This window comes from Sesamum indicum, linkage group LG1, assembly GCF_000512975.1.
Source record: "Sesamum indicum cultivar Zhongzhi No. 13 linkage group LG1, S_indicum_v1.0, whole genome shotgun sequence".
In the NCBI taxonomy this organism is placed as follows: domain Eukaryota; kingdom Viridiplantae; phylum Streptophyta; class Magnoliopsida; order Lamiales; family Pedaliaceae; genus Sesamum; species Sesamum indicum.
The window spans coordinates 11,618,332-11,636,370 of record NC_026145.1 but is presented as its reverse complement, the minus strand read 5'-3'; the positions used below and the strand labels follow the sequence as shown (position 1 = coordinate 11,636,370).

General features: G+C 35.9%; 3 protein-coding genes across 3 annotated transcripts in view; 1 reads left to right on the top strand and 2 right to left on the bottom strand.

Annotated features, from left to right (window-relative positions):
* On the top strand, positions 275–7,048 carry LOC105163507 (beta-galactosidase). Its single transcript, XM_011081877.2, has 19 exons — positions 275–807; positions 986–1,081; positions 1,192–1,304; positions 1,410–1,476; positions 1,605–1,697; positions 1,835–1,978; positions 2,396–2,484; positions 2,607–2,712; positions 2,797–2,884; positions 3,593–3,711; positions 3,799–3,963; positions 4,052–4,224; positions 4,343–4,452; positions 4,704–4,813; positions 4,931–5,041; positions 5,117–5,227; positions 5,772–5,977; positions 6,063–6,399; positions 6,475–7,048. The coding sequence occupies exons 1-19, from the start codon at positions 628–630 to the stop codon at positions 6,583–6,585; spliced, it is 2,529 nt and encodes an 842-aa protein (XP_011080179.1). The 5' UTR covers positions 275–627; the 3' UTR covers positions 6,586–7,048.
* On the bottom strand, positions 8,917–13,129 carry LOC105163497 (transmembrane 9 superfamily member 7-like). Its single transcript, XM_011081865.2, has 7 exons — positions 12,943–13,129; positions 11,628–11,792; positions 11,407–11,516; positions 11,146–11,254; positions 10,949–11,061; positions 10,566–10,716; positions 8,917–10,477 (listed from the first exon to the last, which is right to left on the bottom strand). Exons 1-7 carry the CDS (start codon positions 13,054–13,056, stop codon positions 9,320–9,322), a joined length of 1,920 nt encoding a protein of 639 aa, XP_011080167.1. The 5' UTR covers positions 13,057–13,129; the 3' UTR covers positions 8,917–9,319.
* The window catches only part of LOC105163489 (WD-40 repeat-containing protein MSI4-like), a 7,422-nt gene continuing 4,128 nt past the window's right edge, over positions 14,746–18,039 (bottom strand). The window contains exons 8-15 of the mRNA XM_020697431.1: positions 17,278–17,476; positions 16,968–17,049; positions 16,251–16,324; positions 16,000–16,111; positions 15,839–15,913; positions 15,629–15,708; positions 15,428–15,527; positions 14,746–15,149 (exon numbers count right to left, since the gene is read on the bottom strand). Coding sequence (XP_020553090.1) covers positions 15,051–15,149; positions 15,428–15,527; positions 15,629–15,708; positions 15,839–15,913; positions 16,000–16,111; positions 16,251–16,324; positions 16,968–17,049; positions 17,278–17,476 — 821 coding nt within the window. The 3' untranslated portion in view covers positions 14,746–15,050. The remainder of the gene's footprint in view (positions 15,150–15,427; positions 15,528–15,628; positions 15,709–15,838; positions 15,914–15,999; positions 16,112–16,250; positions 16,325–16,967; positions 17,050–17,277; positions 17,477–18,039) is intronic.

The following is an 18,039-nucleotide window of genomic DNA, read 5'->3' as shown; positions in this document are numbered from 1 at the left end:
TTATTGGGATTGACCGTAGACACAATCTTTGTGCACGAAGCGCTTTTGGAAACAGCTTTTTAGAAATAGCCAAACAGGCCTTTAAACCATTCTTGTTCATTTTATCAGCCATTCCAACAAAATCTCTAATGGAAAAGAATTTCTTGAAAAAATAAAAGATGAATTTGTAAAGTGGGTCCCATTTTGTGGGGGCCAAAGGGGTAGAAGGGGCCCACAATCACTTTTCTAAACTTGCCATTTTTCACTCTTTAAAAGCAGCTGCAAAAGCTCCAAAGTCTTGCAAGTTTCAAATTCCCACATTCACCACTACTCTACTACACACAACACAAAATTGATAATACACACACAAGCACGTTCACTGGGTGTGAAGTTTCTCACACACACACATTTATTATAGAAAAAGAAAAACAAGAAAGAACTCAAGGCATGGCCTAACTGCTGTTTGCCTTATTTTCTTGACTCTGTGTTCTTAAAGTCTGTATCTTTTGTTACCATTTGCCAGTGTAACTAAGAAGAAGTAATAAAAAAAGGTGGAGGAGAGGAAGAAGAAACCAAGAAAATATAAGTGGGCTGGTGAAAAAAGGGGCATTGTTTTCTTAAAGCTAGATTCTTGAAGAGGGATTTGACATGATGGGTTGGAAGATTGCAATGTGTAACGCATTTTTGGTTGTGATGTTGGTTTTGTTGAGTTCATGGGTTTCTTGGGGGGAAGCTTCTGTTTCATATGACCATAAGGCCATTTCTGTTAATGGGCAGAGGAGGATTCTTATTTCTGGATCCATTCACTATCCCAGGAGCACACCTGAGGTATATTTAGTGCTAAACGTAGTTCATGTATGGCAATGGGGTCTTTTTGTTTTATCCCTCTTTGAACTTCTCAGTTTCCTGCTTTGGTAAAGTGTATTATGTCTTTAAAGAAAATGGGGTGATTTTTCTTTACTTTCTCTTTTGTTTTCTTACACCTTTTTTCTGGGGGTTATTCTAGATGTGGCCAGATCTTATTCAGAAGGCAAAAGAAGGTGGCTTGGATGTAATTCAGACTTATGTTTTTTGGAATGGGCATGAACCTGAACCTGGAAAGGTTAGTGGTGTTTTTCATTTATTTTTGGGTATTAGAACTCCTCTGTCTCCTTGTTTACCTATATATGTTTTTCTGTGGCTGAAGTAATATTTGGTTTTTGGTTTTTGCAGTATTACTTTGAGGGCAGGTATGACTTGGTGAAGTTTATTAAGCTGGTGCATCAAGCAGGGCTTTATGTTAACCTCAGAATTGGTCCCTATGCTTGTGCTGAATGGAACTTTGGGTAATACGTTAAAAAATGCAAGAGAATTTTCTATGAGCAGAAGACTCTAGTCACTCTACTTTTGACAGTGATCCAATACTGAGCATTTTATTGTTTCAATTTCAGGGGTTTCCCAGTTTGGCTGAAGTATGTTCCAGGCATTAGTTTCAGGACAAATAATGGGCCTTTTAAGGTCAGGCAACTGATGTTTTGGCATATGAGTTCAAATTTCAGTTTCTTTCTTTTTGTTATGGTCCATGAGCTAATTTGGCATATAACCTGTGCTTCAACTTTTTGGTGTCTGAAATGCTTTATCAAAAGGCTGCAATGCAAAAGTTCACAACCAAGATTGTGAATATGATGAAAGCTGAAAGGTTGTATGAAACTCAAGGTGGTCCAATCATATTGTCGCAGGTAGTAAAAATTGCTCTCTGTTTTATTCTTTTTTACCTTGTCTGGATCAGTATAAGCCAGTGCTTTTACTACATCCTCAAGGCATCCAGAAAAAAAAGGGAAGCAAACTGAAATTTTACTATTTCCTCATGTGATAGATTGAGAATGAGTATGGACCCATGGAATATGAGCTTGGTGCACCTGGACGAGCTTATAGCGAATGGGCCGCCAAAATGGCTGTGGATCTTGGCACTGGTGTTCCCTGGATCATGTGCAAACAGGATGATGCCCCTGATCCAATTGTAAGTATTGCTGCTTTAACCAAAGCTGAATATTCATGTTCTGTTCCTTGGTCTAATAGTGGGGTTCTTATGGTATAGTGTCCTGTCCACATCTATGGTTATCAAAATATTTGAAATCTTGTCACCCATGCACATGGCTTGCCTTCCTCATTCTGTTTTTGCTTTGTCTGAACTAAATAGCCAGAGACCTCTGAATCTTGCCCTCTGACAAAATTATTACACATCCCTATTTGTTAAAAATATGTCATGCTTCAGCTTTCAATTTCCACTCAACGCATTAAGCTTGCATCTCAGATTCTTTTTTGCAGTTCTCTGGGTTTTAATTTCTCTAGTGAGAAGTCTTATTCCTTTTAGAAGATATTATTATGCAATTATTATTAGTGGTGCCCACCTGTGACATGTGCTTTTATCATGCAGATTAATACCTGCAATGGTTTCTATTGCGATTACTTCTCTCCCAATAAGGCTTATAAACCGAAGATGTGGACTGAAGCCTGGACTGGATGGTAAATACTGGAACTGGTCTTGTGATGACATGTTGTGTGATGAAATTTCATTATCTTCACATGTTCAGGAGGACGGACCTTTTGTGTTCATTTTCTGGGTATTCTCTTATGGTTTTGTACAGGTTTACTCAATTTGGTGGTCCAGTTCCCTACCGACCAGCCGAAGATTTGGCGTTCTCTGTTGCAAGATTTATCCAGAAGGGGGGCTCTTTCATTAACTATTATATGGTAAATTCACGGTTAATGGAATTTGCTAGCTTAGTACAATCGGTAATGGATTTTGCTGAACAGTTTCTATATTTTTTCGGTCAGTATCATGGAGGAACAAACTTTGGCAGAACAGCTGGTGGTCCATTTATTGCAACTAGTTATGATTATGATGCACCTCTTGATGAGTATGGTATGTACGTTTGACCCCTAAGTAGTGCTTTTGTCAAATATATTTCCTTTTGGTATGGCATGCAGCCATGCATGATACTGAAAATTTCAATAGTGATATCCAGTATATGTAAATTCAAAATCAGTTGAGCGGGAGTTCACTTGGTTATGGTTTAATAGGTACATATATTGCTTGACCTTTTGGAAAATAGAAAAATACAAATACTGTCAGGTTGGCACAAGTAGCTTGCCACATCATTCCAGAGTGCGACCTGTCTCATTTGACAACGAATAAGAGACCCTCAACAAGATATTTGACTAACAAATATCACCCTACTCTAATGCTCCGTGATCATCATGCATGATATATAGGTCTTGTTTGACACTTTGAGGCAAAAGTTGGTACAAGCCATGCACTTATTTGCGTGCTGCATACCAGCACTTGTTTTCACTAGACAACCAAATTCCATGCTATCACGTTGATTTCAAAAAGGCCTTATCACCTAGTTTCGACTATCCCAGTGTGGAATTAGTAATTATTGTTCTTCTCTCTATATACCTTCCTAAGCATCCAATCTTTCCTGTGTATATTTAAAATTCATTGTAAGCCGTATACAATAGCACTCATCATGCTGGTATCTCCATGGGATCATGTTTAATTCGAAGCATGCATAGCATCATTTTTCCAAAGGAAATGAGCTAAAGTAATAACATCTTCTTTTTCATGTAGGACTATTGAGGCAACCGAAATGGGGACATCTGAAAGATCTGCACAGAGCAATAAAGCTCTGTGAGCCAGCTTTAGTATCTGGAGATCCCACTGTTATGTCACTTGGAAACTATCAGGAGGTTGGGAGTGGTTTCTGTTCTGTTATACTTACACTTCGATACGATGCAAATGAACCTTAAACCACATATTCATTCTCACCCATACAGGCTCATGTTTTCAAATCAAGATCTGGATCTTGTGCTGCTTTTCTTGCAAACTACAATCAGCATTCATTTGCAAAGGTCTCTTTTTGGAATATGCATTACAACTTGCCTCCTTGGTCTATCAGCATCCTTCCTGATTGCAAGAACACGGTTTACAATACAGCAAGGGTAAGACAGAACATTCTTAAGTTTTTCGCAACACATATAGTCAGTCGTGGAAACTGTAACTAATATCCATCTGAATTGTCATGTGAAGATTGGTGCTCAAAGTGCACAAATGAAGATGACCCCTGTTAGCAAAGGATTTGCTTGGCAGTCATACAATGAAGAATTGATGTCATATGAGGACAACTCGTTTACAATGGTTGGATTGCGAGAGCAGATTAATACAACCAGAGACAACACTGATTATTTGTGGTATACAACAGAGTAAGTATATTTGTAACTTTTTGAGATCATATGCATCTCAACATTACTGCATGAAATTATAGCCGTGAAACAAGTCATATATTATTTTCCCTCTCCTGACTTTTCTTGCATGATTCAGTGTGAAGATTGATCCTAGAGAAGGATTTCTAAGAGGAGGGAAGTGGCCTGTTCTTACAGTCTTTTCTGCAGGCCATGCTTTGCACGTCTTCATCAATGGGCAGTTGTCAGGTGGGTAGTCCAATTTGCACTGATTTTCAAGAAATTTATCTAGTTTGATAGAGAGCAGGGAGCTCTTCTCTTGATTCATCATTATATGGTGGATGAGCCAATTGAATGCCCTGATATTTAGATCTTATCTTCATGTTCCCACATTTTCATGATCCCTTCAGAGGGTGAGCTAGGTGTTAAAACTGATGTTTATGTTTGTCCCATGATTGTACTACTTAAAATACACCAATATATGTATGAATTTCTTGCAGGAACTGCCTATGGAAGTCTAGAAAGCCCAAAAGTAACTTTTAGCAAAAGTGTGAATCTCAGAGCTGGAGTTAACAAGATTTCCCTGCTCAGCATTGCCGTTGGTCTCCCGGTTTGTTCTCTTTTCCTTTCTCTACACAAATTCCACATGCACAGCCATCTTTCTTACAGAAGAATAATTTAGTTACGATATTCACTTCCAATATTTCTTTCTTGTGCATGAACTTAGAATGTTGGCCCGCATTTTGAAACATGGAATGCCGGTGTCCTCGGTCCAGTTTCCCTCAGTGGTCTGAACGAGGGGAAAAGAGACTTAACATGGCAAAAATGGACTTACAAGGTAGTTTGTGAACATTCAAAACCTCTCATTGTAAAAGTTCCTTTTTTAATGGTGGTGCTACTTGGTTCCAAACAGGTTGGTCTAAAGGGAGAATCTCTGAGTCTTCATTCACTCAGCGGAAGCTCTTCTGTTGAATGGGTTGAAGGTTCCTACATAGCTCAAAGACAACCATTGACATGGTACAAGGTGAGTAGCTCAATTAGAGAATTCGGCACTCAGATGTAGATACAGAAAGTAGGTTTGTTCTAATTAAGGAGGGTTGATTGCTCACAGACGAATCCAAATGTCTAGCAAGAAAATGTTTGTTCAACTTTTTCTTTTTGCCTTTATTCTTTTAGCTTTCTCCTATTTTAGGCGTTGATATTTGGACTACTTGCCATGTTTGACATATGTTCAACCCCTGGAAAAGAAAAAGAATATATGTTATATGAGAACAACTGCCTATCGAGTTTCAGATTCCATAAAAAATAGTAGTATGTGATATGACAGAAGAAAATGACTGAAACTACTGATCAACCTGGTTCAAATGCTTCTTAAATCTTCTCAAATGGTGTAAATACTGTTGGATGATGAATTACTACTCTTTTAAGTAAATGAATAGGTAACACATCTGAACTCAACTTGTATCTGCACGTTTTGCCTCACCCAAAATATTGTGATAGTCTATAATTGCTTTTGTTAAGAGTAAAAGCTAACGTTAACCTGCTTTATGTTTCCACTTAATTTTCAGACTACTTTCAACGCCCCAAGTGGAAATGAGCCGTTGGCTTTAGATATGGATACCATGAGTAAAGGTCAAGTGTGGATAAATGGCCAAAGCATTGGACGATATTGGAATGAGTATAAAGCATCTGGAAACTGTGGTGCCTGCAACTATGCTGGTTGGTTCAATGAGAAGAAATGCCTAAGCAACTGCGGTAAAGCCTCTCAGAGATGGTAAAACAAAAACTCTCCCCCGCTTCAACATTTTCGTCTTGGATATGAAATATGACATTTTTTAACCAGAAACCATACTGCTCAGGTATCATGTTCCACGTTCGTGGCTCCGTCCGACGGGAAATCTGTTGGTTGTACTCGAAGAATGGGGAGGAAATCCTTATGGAATCTCTCTGGTAAAACGGGAAGTAGCGAGTGTGTGTGCAGATATATACGAGTGGCAGCCAACCTTAGTGAATTGGCAGTTGCAAGCATCTGGGAAAGTCAACAAACCGTTAAGGCCTAAAGCTCACCTCTCGTGTGCTGCTGGTCAAAAGATTTCATCAATCAAATTCGCTAGTTTTGGGACTCCACAGGGTTCCTGTGGTAACTTCCAGGAGGGAAGTTGTCATGCATTTCATTCATACGATGTTTTTGAGAGGGTATTTTGCCATCCTTCCTCAAAATTTACTTCTTCTGGATTCAAGGTCTAACTTCACTGTTATCTCTTGTTGCAGTATTGCATTGGGCAACAATCTTGCACGGTACCCGTGACACCTGAAATCTTTGGAGGAGATCCATGTCCGAGTGTTATGAAGAAACTCTCCGTGGAGGCCATTTGCAGTTAATGAACAGACAACATATGTTGCCTAGGAATAGAAATCTTCTGATTACCTTTGTCTTTGATACATGTGCTTGTTGTTTTCTTATGTTAGATATCGTACAGATCAATTGTTTCTTTTGGGCTTTGCTCTGGTGAAGTTGTACATATATGCAACACACCATCAAGTCCAAAGCCTTGAAGATGATTATATGTACATAGAACTAGCCTATGTTGTCCCTATTCGTCCTGCAATTTTAAGATGATAAGTCTTTGGTCGAGTTAGAATGCACATTGAGACGATAAAATGAGTCCATGTGTGTTCGGCTCCAGTCGTTACAACAAAGGATTCAAGCTGTTGGCTTGCAAGATTTTAATTTCTATTTTTCATGTCAAGAAAGCAATCACTTCCATTGCTTCACCATTTGTAAGAAAATGCTTTATGGGTGTACTAATACAGCAAGATCTATTTGATCAAGCCCTTTATTCTCTGGTTTGACAAGCTAACTTCTGTGGTAAGAAGATCAGTACTTTGAGACAGCAAATGAACAGTTAGTTTACTGTCTGTATTTACTTGCCATTAACTATTGCCTACATTCCAAATTTTGTTCCTTGGTGCAGTGATGAGCAATTCAATTGCAACAATTAAGTAAAAAATGACGGCGTAGTACCAATGAGAGGTGGTGTAAAGCTATGAAACTGATTGATTTTGATGACTGAGGAAGTTTCAGTACACAGGACACTATACTTAGAGCTGAAATTTTGGATCTTTTTGGGTGGAATTAATTTTTACCAAACTATTTATTATAATAACTTACAAAAGGGACCATTTAATTCCCCCTTTCAATCAAGATAGGCATTTTAATTAATGAAAAAAAGTACAGTATTTAGATATAAGGTCCAGTCAATACCACATTGCTTTTACCCCTCAAGAGATCCTTTTGTTTATGCTATTTATTAAGAAAAGGACCCTTATTATAATTATTCTAGGCTTTGTTTGTTTCAACGAGAGGAAAGGGAGAGGGGAAGCAGAAAGAATAATAATAATTTTTTTTTTAAGTTATTTGGTATTGATTGGATGGGCGTAAATCTCAAAATATTTTTTTATGTTTTGCATGAAAAAAATAAATTGAAAAACAAATATTGATTTTTGTAATTTTACTATGATTAGCATTTTCCCTTTATTTTGTAATAGAAAATAAATAAGTTAATATCATACTAGCACAATTTTAAGTTACAGAAAATTTTAAAAATTATTAATAATAGTATGGATCAAACAAGAAGAAGAATATGCTTTATATGTCAATACCTCAAGAAAAATGAGTATTGTTCTTTTATTTTAAACTATTTAGTTTGAATACCTCAAATAAAGAATTCGAACTCAAATATGTGCGTGTGTTTTATTAGCAAGAGAATGAAACGGAGAATTGAAGGGAAATTATATATATAGTTGATAGAGTAAGAGCGTGTTTAGCTAAACTTATTTGAAACAAAAATAAGCTCCTATATCTTATGAGATTTTTAAGAGTTTAAAGACATAAATTTTATTTTAAAAGTAAGCTTTTAAAATGTTTGATTAAATAAAAAGTGAGAGCTGAAAACATGTTATGATCTTGGCATAATAAGTTCTTTATACTCTAATAATGGCTAGAAAAACCATCAAACTATTAGAATTTAAATCATATAAATAGATAATTTTGCTTTGAGGGAAAAACGTCAATTATATAATTATATGAAGTGTAAAAATAAAACGCTAAAGAACTTATAATTTGTAAGATGATTCTAAAAAAGCTGGGTGAAATTAATTTTCTTTTAAAGAACTTATAAATCCAATCCACTTTATTTTAAGATTTGAGAAAAAAAAAATATGAAATAATTTTAAAAAGTTTATAAATTTTCAAACATCTTATAAAATATTTTCAAAAGCTTATAAACTTAGCCAAAGGACTATTTTGACCTTTAGGACTTATTTAATTAAATTGGGTGGAAACAAAATCAAGCTCTAAAGGAATTTCATATATACCTATTTTTATTATCCTACATCTATTCTCTTTAATGAAAGATCAAACTTCATATACACCGCTTTTTACTTTAACTTTTCCTTATATATTGATTTTTCACCCAACCAAACAAGCACTTAATTGACATAATGCATGTACTAAAATGTTCTCACAAATACTTATTCCTTCCATAGACTAATCATAGTTAGCAGTTACCAATAAATTTTTATTCATACGCACGCACTTAATTTTATCAACTTTGATCAGTTATTCATTCATTATATACTCATCTTGTTTCATTTAATAAAGAAAATCTACTCAAATTTAAAATATGGACATGCGCATCGAATGCTCCGCAGTTAAAGGGGGCAAAAAATAAGACTAGTATGAAAAAAGATTAAAATAAACGGATACATGAGAATATCAGCATCAATTAAAGCTACAATTGGATTGGTGATGATCTGGGAGAAAGGTTTCAATACAACTATGATTTGTCTCTCTGTCTTCTATCAGAAACTCTTCTAGATCTTATGGTCCAGGAAAATTATATTGATGTGAACAAAATCAAAACTGAGTAAAATACATGCTACACTAATAGAAAAAATTAGAAAAAGATTTCGCAGGTGGGGAAAATTTTACACAGTTTACAGCTCTTATCCTGCAAAAATGGAGGTACCTGATTTGACTTCTCTATAATCCATCCATCCGAAAGGCATTCTGGAGAATCTACTATGAAATTATCCGACTACGCTTCGCTTCATATCAATCTATCTTCACAGAGGAATAGATTTTCCGAACAAACCAGAAGCAAGCGTAGAAGCCAATTGTTCCAGTCAACACAAAGAAAGCATACGATGCAATCAACATGTATCCGAAGTACAAAATGCCAGAAACCAGTTTCGTAATTTCCAGCTTGGTGAAGAAGTAGAAAATTGAGTAGAAGAAGAGATATAAAGCGGAGGATCCAGCCGTCAGGTAAGCTCTCCACCACCAATTATAGTCTTCACTGCACAACTGGAAGTAGCAAAGAACGATTGTGATCTCTGCACATGTGATTATCAAGATCACAAAGACTATGAAGAGGAAGCCGAAGATGTAGTAGAACTGGTTCAGCCAGATGGAGGTCAGGATGAAGAACAATTCAATGAAAACAGCCCCAAAAGGAAGAATGCCACCGATAAGTATTGAGAATACTGGTTTCATATACCAGGCCTGTTCAGGTATCTGTCTAGGGATCTTATTGGTCTTGACAGGATCTTCACCGACAGGCTTTTTGAAACCCAAATAACTACCAATAAATACCAATGGTACTGATATTCCAAACCATAGGCACACAAGAGCAAACATTGTTCCAAATGGTACAGCTCCAGATGATTTTTCACCCCAAATTAGAGCATTCAGCACAAAGAAGACTGCAAAAAGAATACCAGGGAACATGAAAGCTGTTTTTAAGGTATTCCTCTTCCATTCTGTACCCTTGAACATTTTGTACAGACGAGCAGAAGAGTAGCCAGCAAATAAGCCCATAAAAACCCATAACAGAACCATGGCAGTCATGAGTCCCCCACGGTTGGAAGGTGAGAGAAAACCTAGCAATGCGAAGATCATTGTCACAAGTGTCATTCCAAAGATCTGAACCCCAGTTCCCAGATAAACACACAGCAATCCAGAATTTACAGGCGCTCTGAAAACATCTCCATGGACAAGTTTCCATCCTGTTTCTTCTTGAGCTTCATCTTGGGTTTCCAATTGGTTATAGTTAGCAATATCTCTGTACAGAGTTCTCATCATTATCATGGCAACCATACCAGAAAGGAAGAGAACAATCATCAAAGAGTTGATGATTGAAAACCAGTGAATTTGATCATCATTCATGAGGAGGTAGGTGTCCCACCGTGATGCCCACTTAATATCGCTTTCCTGCAACAGAGATTGTAGTGTAATTCTTGCAAAATAAACAAAACAATAGGGCAAAGGGCAAGCAAAAACTAGGTTGCAAAAAGAGTACCTTGAAAGTAACATCATAAGTAAATATGACCTCTTTGTCAGTATCCACTTCCTGTGGAACAGCGCCTCCCTGGATTATATTTTTGGTGTTTGTGTTGCATGTTGCCACCTTTGGATTCTTTTCATCCCACTCCTTGTACTCATGATTGATGCTGGAAAGAGTTATGGTGAAACGCCCATCAAGTCAGAAAAGATAAACTCCGTGACAACCCAAACGCCCTCAAGGATATCACATATAGGGTTTTAAATAGTAAAATGAAGTTCTATTCTCATTTTTAATAACACAAGAAAAAAATAATAATCGTAACAATAATCTAATGATGTGCAAACTAAATGCAAAGTATGGTAATTCTTTCAGAAGTCAAATAACGTAAACCGTCCAACCTGATTGGAGAGACTTCAAATCCAACAATTCGAGCAGAATCTGTTTCAGGATCTCTATGATACATAACTCTGAAGCTTAAGTGATTATGGATAAAATATTTCTCCTCTTTGCTCTGCAAAAAAATGTACATGTTATCTATTTAACAATTGTGGAAGACTAAAAATCTAAAGAAAGGCAAGAAAAGACTGCAACCAACCCCAGCATAAGTTCCTTTGAATCCAACTCGAAAACCATGCTCATAAGTTGTTGATGGACTTCCATCTCGCCTTTGTCTAAGTACAGCTACTGGAAGATTGTCCAGAATCCTGCATGCAGTTTCCGGTGTTTAGCACCTTCAAGTATTACATACATAAAATGATAGCACAACACAAACATCAGAACAACGTCAGAGGTGTAATGATGTAAAATGCCTGTGATCCACAGTAATAATAAAAGTGAACTTGATTCAGCAGCTTACATATTGACTCTGTACTCATCATCAATTTTTTCTATAAAATCCTTTGCCGCTTGAGCATCCAGACTAACTTTGCAACCCACTATGCAGGATTGCTCATCCCTCATATGAAACTAGTATGAACCCACCAAAAAGACTCATGTAAGGAAGGATACGGCAATAGGAAAGAAACAAATGGAATGTCTGTGCGGCATAAAGTTAATAAAGTCGCCATGGATACTCACGGTGTAGACTGAATTCTCTATACGGTCGCCCCGAAGGACCTCTCCCAAGTTTTCAGCAACATTCTTGATTTTTTCCGGTTTGCAGTATTTCAAGTAATAGAAGTCATATGGAAGTTGTGTCTTTGTAGATGAAAGCTTGTTCACTTTGACTTGAAGCTCATCGCCCTGTTAAGAATGCAGAGTAATAGTTACATGTGGAGACAAATAATAAAAGATGCATAAACCAAATAAGCTCTTACAATCTCAGGAAGAGGAAAACTTGGCTCGGCAGAAAAAAAGATAAATGACAAGTAGCTATTTACACCAATAGCGCAGTCTAATGTCTATGCATCTTCCTAGTATAATACCAAATCTGACGAGAAAATCTAAACGTATAAAATTTAGAAAAAATAATGATATTGCTGTTGGTCATTCTCGAACAAAGATGTAGTGTCATAAAGTGCAGGGATTTGATAAAATCCTCAGACCATTTGGTTTGTAGAATTTTCACCTACCTGATCAATGAGTTACAGATCTTCATTGGTTCAACAAAAGTCTGTTCTTAATTATCAAAAGCGGAACTAAAGAAGTATATACATGAAGTAGCTCATGAAGAATGGCAAGATCATACAAAAAACTTTAGTCAGTATTTGAATAGGATCCTTGTCCAATTCAAGTAACTTTCTGACACCAGTACTCAAATAGTTGATCTCATCTTTGTCATCTCTTTGCTTAAACACGAGAGCCAGAGATATCCCCACATCCCTACGTCAAGCACTACAACTCATAATCATGAAACAGAACAGACATTCGCATAACCACGAGTCAAATATCTTGTAGCACAATGCAAATCCTTATAACTTGCACATTTTTCCCAGAAGGTGTACAGTAATAGATAGAAGGTATAACCAAAAAAAAAACAAAAAGACACTTATATTTAATCATGTCAAACGGTGGCACCAACTATTACTAGACTGAAAATGCCGCCAACTTAAAATTTGATATTGGATTAATAGTCTCAAAAATAATCAAAATGCACTCCAACATGCCAATAAACTACAAAACATGCCACAAATCAAATTCCGAAAACAAAAAAAAATTTCAATCCATTTCACACGCAATGCATCAGCCCGGAATCGATTTAATCGCCAGTTAAAGTAACGAATAAAACCCCAGATCTTCAGCGACAACCAAAACAAGAAAAATCCAATCAAGTGAGAAAACCAACTCCGAGAAATCAAATGCACCACGTAGATCCACTGCTAAAAAAGATTGCTACATTGAGCTCCGAATCAGAAACTATACAATTAAGAGAGCAAGAGAAAAAACTCAGTACTCTCATAAAATCGCGAGGCGCAACGCCGGGGAGGTAGAAGGAGTTCACGGATGAGATAACAAGAAGAAAGCAGAAAACAATGGCGGAGACCCGACCCGTTAATGTACGACCCATTTTCTCGATCCGATTTCCCCACACTGAGTAGAAGAAAAGAAAGGGAAGGTGCGGAAAAAGGTTTGTTTAATCTGCGATGGCAGATTATTTATTCGACAAGGCAAGTACTTGAAGTCGTGTTTCAGAAAGCGCGCTTTCTGGATGGATTTACTTGCTTTTCTCGTGCTTTTGTTTGTTTGTATTCTCTCTATCTAAAAAGGGCTAAAAAGAATAAAAATGTCAAATATTTGTTTATATCTTCAGGGGGAAAAAATTATATCTGTTATCTTATATTTGTCTATTTCCCACTTATATAAAATGCAAAATCAAATATATTATGAACTTTGAAGAACACACACATTTGTTTCTATCTTTATTTTTCGAAAATTAAAAAATAAAAAAACACCATAAATATAGGGGAAAAGAAAAAGAAAAAATAAAACTAGGGATATTTTTTACAATTTTTATAGATTTTCACATGTCGATTCAAGTTGAGTGCACATTTTTCCAACTTGTTTGAATTTGTGTGTTTGAGTTTAAGTTAAATTAATAATTTAATTAAACTTTAATGAAGTTTAGTTGAATGGAATAAAAGCTGAAGCCCGAGTAATTTAATTACTAAATTTTGATATTATTATGAGTAGTTTATTTTTTTTATAATAATTAAATCGTATTTAAATTACGTTTTAACTTATCGAAATTTCATGAACTAACTAAAAAGAAAATTCCACACTAGTCGGAATTTTCTTTTACAAATCAACAATGATAAAGTAAACATTTATTTCGTTTAAGACAAGAGATATCAGTGAATCCTCGAATAACGAAAAAAAATTGTAATTATTAAAAATTAAAAGAATTTATTATAATTTATCCTATTAATAAAATAAAAAGAAAAAGAAAGACATTAACAACATCCATATCACTCATTTTTATTTTCCTTATATTTAACATAATTACAACAATACCCTCAGTATTTGAGAATCACAAAATATCCTTTATTTTAAGAGCAGTTCAACAAGTAGCTCAATACACAATTACAACAATACCCTCATTGTTTGAGAATCATAAAATATCCCTTATTTTAAGAGCAATTCAACAACTAGCTAAATTTGTGGCCTCCATTAGATTACCATTCATTTTTGTGGCCTCCGTTAAATTGCCATTCATTTTTGTGATGAACCAACTAATATACCTTTAAAAAGTATCAATTATAATTTTACTTTTCTTAAAAAAAATTACATCAAGGACTAGAGAAATGATTTCAAACATTCATCCAAGATTACATAATTTTATCAACCAAGTATTGTTTCTTAAAAAAAATTACATCAAGGACTAGAGAAATGATTTCAAACATTCATCCAAGATTACATAATTTTATCAACCACCGAAAGTATTGTTGACTTTCTAATTAACAGAGAATATTTATAATTATACCAAATCTAGAAATATCTTTTTCTACCTAAGGGATGTTTTTAACAACAATATAACTTGCCATGCATGTAGAAACAAGAGCGCACATCACAACCGAATATTTTTTTTTTAAGTTACAAATCATATTTTATCTTATATTTCATCTAATATACAAAAATTATGTTATTTATTTTATTTAAAAAAAATATTTTATGCAAGTTTCATATATATATATATATATATATATACTCTAAAAATACACTAAAAACTGCGAGAAAATTTAAAATAATAGATCCAATCTACATGAAAATAGTACTCTTCTAAGGTTTGATTAGACCAAGTTCCGGACCACAAAAGTGACATTCTTTAACGAGCACAAAATGCACATTAAAGAAGGATTCACCAAGCGAGCAGATGTCCCACGGAAAGAGGAACAAAGAACAGAGAGCAAAGAAAGAGAAGGATGCATAGTTTATCTGGTTTCTGAACACACAGCTATTCAATAAGTAGCATTTGAGGACAAGCGCATCAACCTCATGTTAGAATATATAGGGGTCTTTACGGTTTAAGAGGACCATAAGGTTCCTAGCTTCCAAAATGTAAAATCAAGAAGAAGAGCATGTCAGCAGATGGGACTTGAACTTGTCGAGCTCAGCCACCACCTCCTCTTCTGGCCGGTAAATCAGGTCGATCATTCGCCATATCTGCACAAACAGGCCGACCGGGATATACATTAAGCAAGAATAGATAGCAGAGTCATCCCTAATCCTTACATCAAGGGAACGTGTACATATGCCAGGTCATATAAATCTGTATATACTAGCAAAGATTATGTTATTTTCACATCATAGAGGTATCCATGACCATTTGTATATCGCAGATCTATCCACAATCATGTATTACTAACAAAACATACATCACTAGTACTACAAGTGACATGAGGAATGGTTGGAGCATCAAATACCAGAAAACTAGTTATTACCTGTAGGGTACCTCCCCCACCAGTCTTTTCTCCATCTTCAGACACACTAACGATTGTCCATGGATCGGCCGCATTCCAGTGAAAGTCGACCACTTTATCCCTGTGATTTTATTCAGAGCAGCCATTATTTAGAAGGAGAAGAAACAAAAGGATGTTTTCCGTGAGTGCAAATGCCACAGATGACAGATGATCAAGAAGTACCTATGCCCAGCATGTCGGAAGAATAAGCCTGGGGGATAAATTGAATTTCCTGCTCCAGAATAATTCTCCACCTTGCCAATCTGGGTCATTGACAATTTCGTTAAATTATTAGCTGAAGATATATCATCAAGTAAACAATATTACACAGAAACATTTTCAACACTATAGAGACAGAAGTAAAGAAAGTCATAGAAATAGTCAAGCTTTCACCTTTCCGTGATCCCAGATATTCAAGAGACCATCCTCTGCAGCACTGCCGAATACAGATGCTTTAGCTGGTGACCACTGCAATATAATACGTCAATATTCGTTGCTAACTAAAACAGAACTACAATATCAATTGGCAAGTACATGTGACCAGGCGCCATTACCTGAACGCACAGCACAGCAGCAGTATGCCCTTCAAATATGTGAACAGGGGATCCAACTCCCCCAGAAGTAAGATTTCGACGGTCATACATGCGAACGGAATTATCGGCAGATCTAAAAGAAGCAGCGGACATTCAGTCACCAGATAGGACACCAGGCAAGAAAATTCAATCAAATCAAACAGAGACTGCTGTAAGAATAATTCATTGATGTGATGATCTCACACTTTTATACTGGGAAAAAAGAAAGGTACCCTGTCAAAATTAGATTCACATCATTCGGATTCCAATCAACACAATGAAGATCAGCATTATGAGCCTTCTCAACCTGTGCTAGCCAAAACAAAGCAAATCAGAGGATACATCTACACAATGATACACCTGATTCAAAATTAGTGGATGCAATAGTCAGAAGTTAGATAAGCAACTACAACTTAATTGAGGACTAGCTACCGGAGCACACTCAATGATTGTGCATAATTTAAATTTTTTATTATCTTTATTTAATTATATGAAAGAGAAAATTTTAAAATAAAAAATCAATCAAACCGATATTTTCTTAAACAACTTTTCTCAATTTTAAATGTGCATGAATAAAATATTATTGATAGAAAAATTTAGCGAAATGGTCCAGTTTGTATAAGAATAAATATGCTTGGGTATTTTAGTCAATTTACATTTTGTCAACCACAGGTAGTTATTGTAACCCCTCACACGTATTGATAAATAAACAATAATGAAAAACTAAAGAAAACATTGCAAGAGACGGAATAACATAAGGACAACAAAATGCAGAAGGTCAAAGCATCTTGCCAGAGTTTTACTTGAAGCAAAGCATCATTTAGAAACATAGAACACGCATTAGTATCATAGGAAGACACCAAATAAAACTTATAATGTTAGTTTTCCATGAGCATTTAGGGGTAAAAATAATGCCCTGAAATTGATGAAGAGCCAAGTTAGAAATTAACCTTAACAACAGGGGACAAGCCAGTTCTTGCATCCCACAGTATAAGGCAAGAATCATCACCAACACTACAGAACTCCTGTGCGCTATATAACAAGTTAAAGAAGCAAAAGTAAATACTTCATACTACAGATGCTTCATCAAAAAGAAGATTTAGACACTTGAAAACAAGATTCTTCAGCATTTAAGGTATGGAACTTCCAAAATATCATGTCTCATCATCTCCAGTCTTAGCTAATGTTCAGATAGCACGAGTGATGATTCAGCACAAAGATAGTATAATTTCCGTCTCAAAATCAATAACAGATCACTACCTTGATGGGTTAAACTGGACATCTTCAACAGTATCCTCATGCCCCTGGAAAACCCCTCGAGCTTGAACAGTGGAGCCATCTGCAGGTTTGCCATTGACTGCACCACCCTTAGATCCTGGTGACTTTTGAGCTCCCTGATCTGCTGCCAAAGATGATATATGGTCGTGGATGCTCCACAAAACCACAGACTTGTCCTTGCCTGCCAGTCTTTCATGGTTAACGTGATGAACTAGGAATTTCTCCACAAGTGAATAAAAGATAGATGGAAAGACAAGCTAAAGAATGAGATAGTTGAATTGAATGCGCAATGCGATGGCCCACTAAGAGTATCCAATGAAAGTAATGGAGACAGAATATAATTACCTAGCGAAATGACTAACAGTGTCCCCAACAAAAAAAGCAACCAAATCAGTGCTTTACACAAAATAAATACTCTTTGAATGAGTTTAAACAGTACCAGTTACAGCCTAATTCATGTTTAGAGTTGAATATATTAGGAACCACATCAGGTTTTAAAGCTGTCCATCGAGAGATCATCTTCCACATCTGAGTCAACTCTCATCGCATCAATTAGGTAGAATCATCTTTCCGAACCACATGCACATATGCCGTATCCAACAGTCAATATTATCAGGAGCATGTAAATTAATCAAATCATCAATTATGTTTACATATTCTTTGAAGTATGATTAACTCATAATAAACACATTTCATGAAATCTGCAAGTACACACCAACACAAAGAGGGGGGGGGGGGGGTTTA

What these genes read in the sequence shown, in the direction of transcription:
- LOC105163507 (XM_011081877.2), top strand. Translation starts at nt 628, where the DNA reads ATGATGGGTTGGAAGATTGCAATGTGTAACGCATTTTTGGTTGTGATG. An exon ending in ATGAACCTGAACCTGGAAAG is followed by an intron (nt 1,082 to 1,191) that starts GTTAGTGGTGTT and finishes TGGTTTTTGCAG; the next exon opens with TATTACTTTGAGGGCAGGTA. An exon ending in CAAATAATGGGCCTTTTAAG is followed by an intron (nt 1,477 to 1,604) that starts GTCAGGCAACTG and finishes CTTTATCAAAAG; the next exon opens with GCTGCAATGCAAAAGTTCAC.
- LOC105163497 (XM_011081865.2), bottom strand. Translation starts at nt 13,056, where the DNA reads ATGGGTCGTACATTAACGGGTCGGGTCTCCGCCATTGTTTTCTGCTTT. An exon ending in TCAAAGGAACTTATGCTGGG is followed by an intron (nt 11,062 to 11,145) that starts GTTGGTTGCAGT and finishes ATTTTTTTGCAG; the next exon opens with AGCAAAGAGGAGAAATATTT. An exon ending in TTTGAAGTCTCTCCAATCAG is followed by an intron (nt 10,717 to 10,948) that starts GTTGGACGGTTT and finishes AACTCTTTCCAG; the next exon opens with CATCAATCATGAGTACAAGG.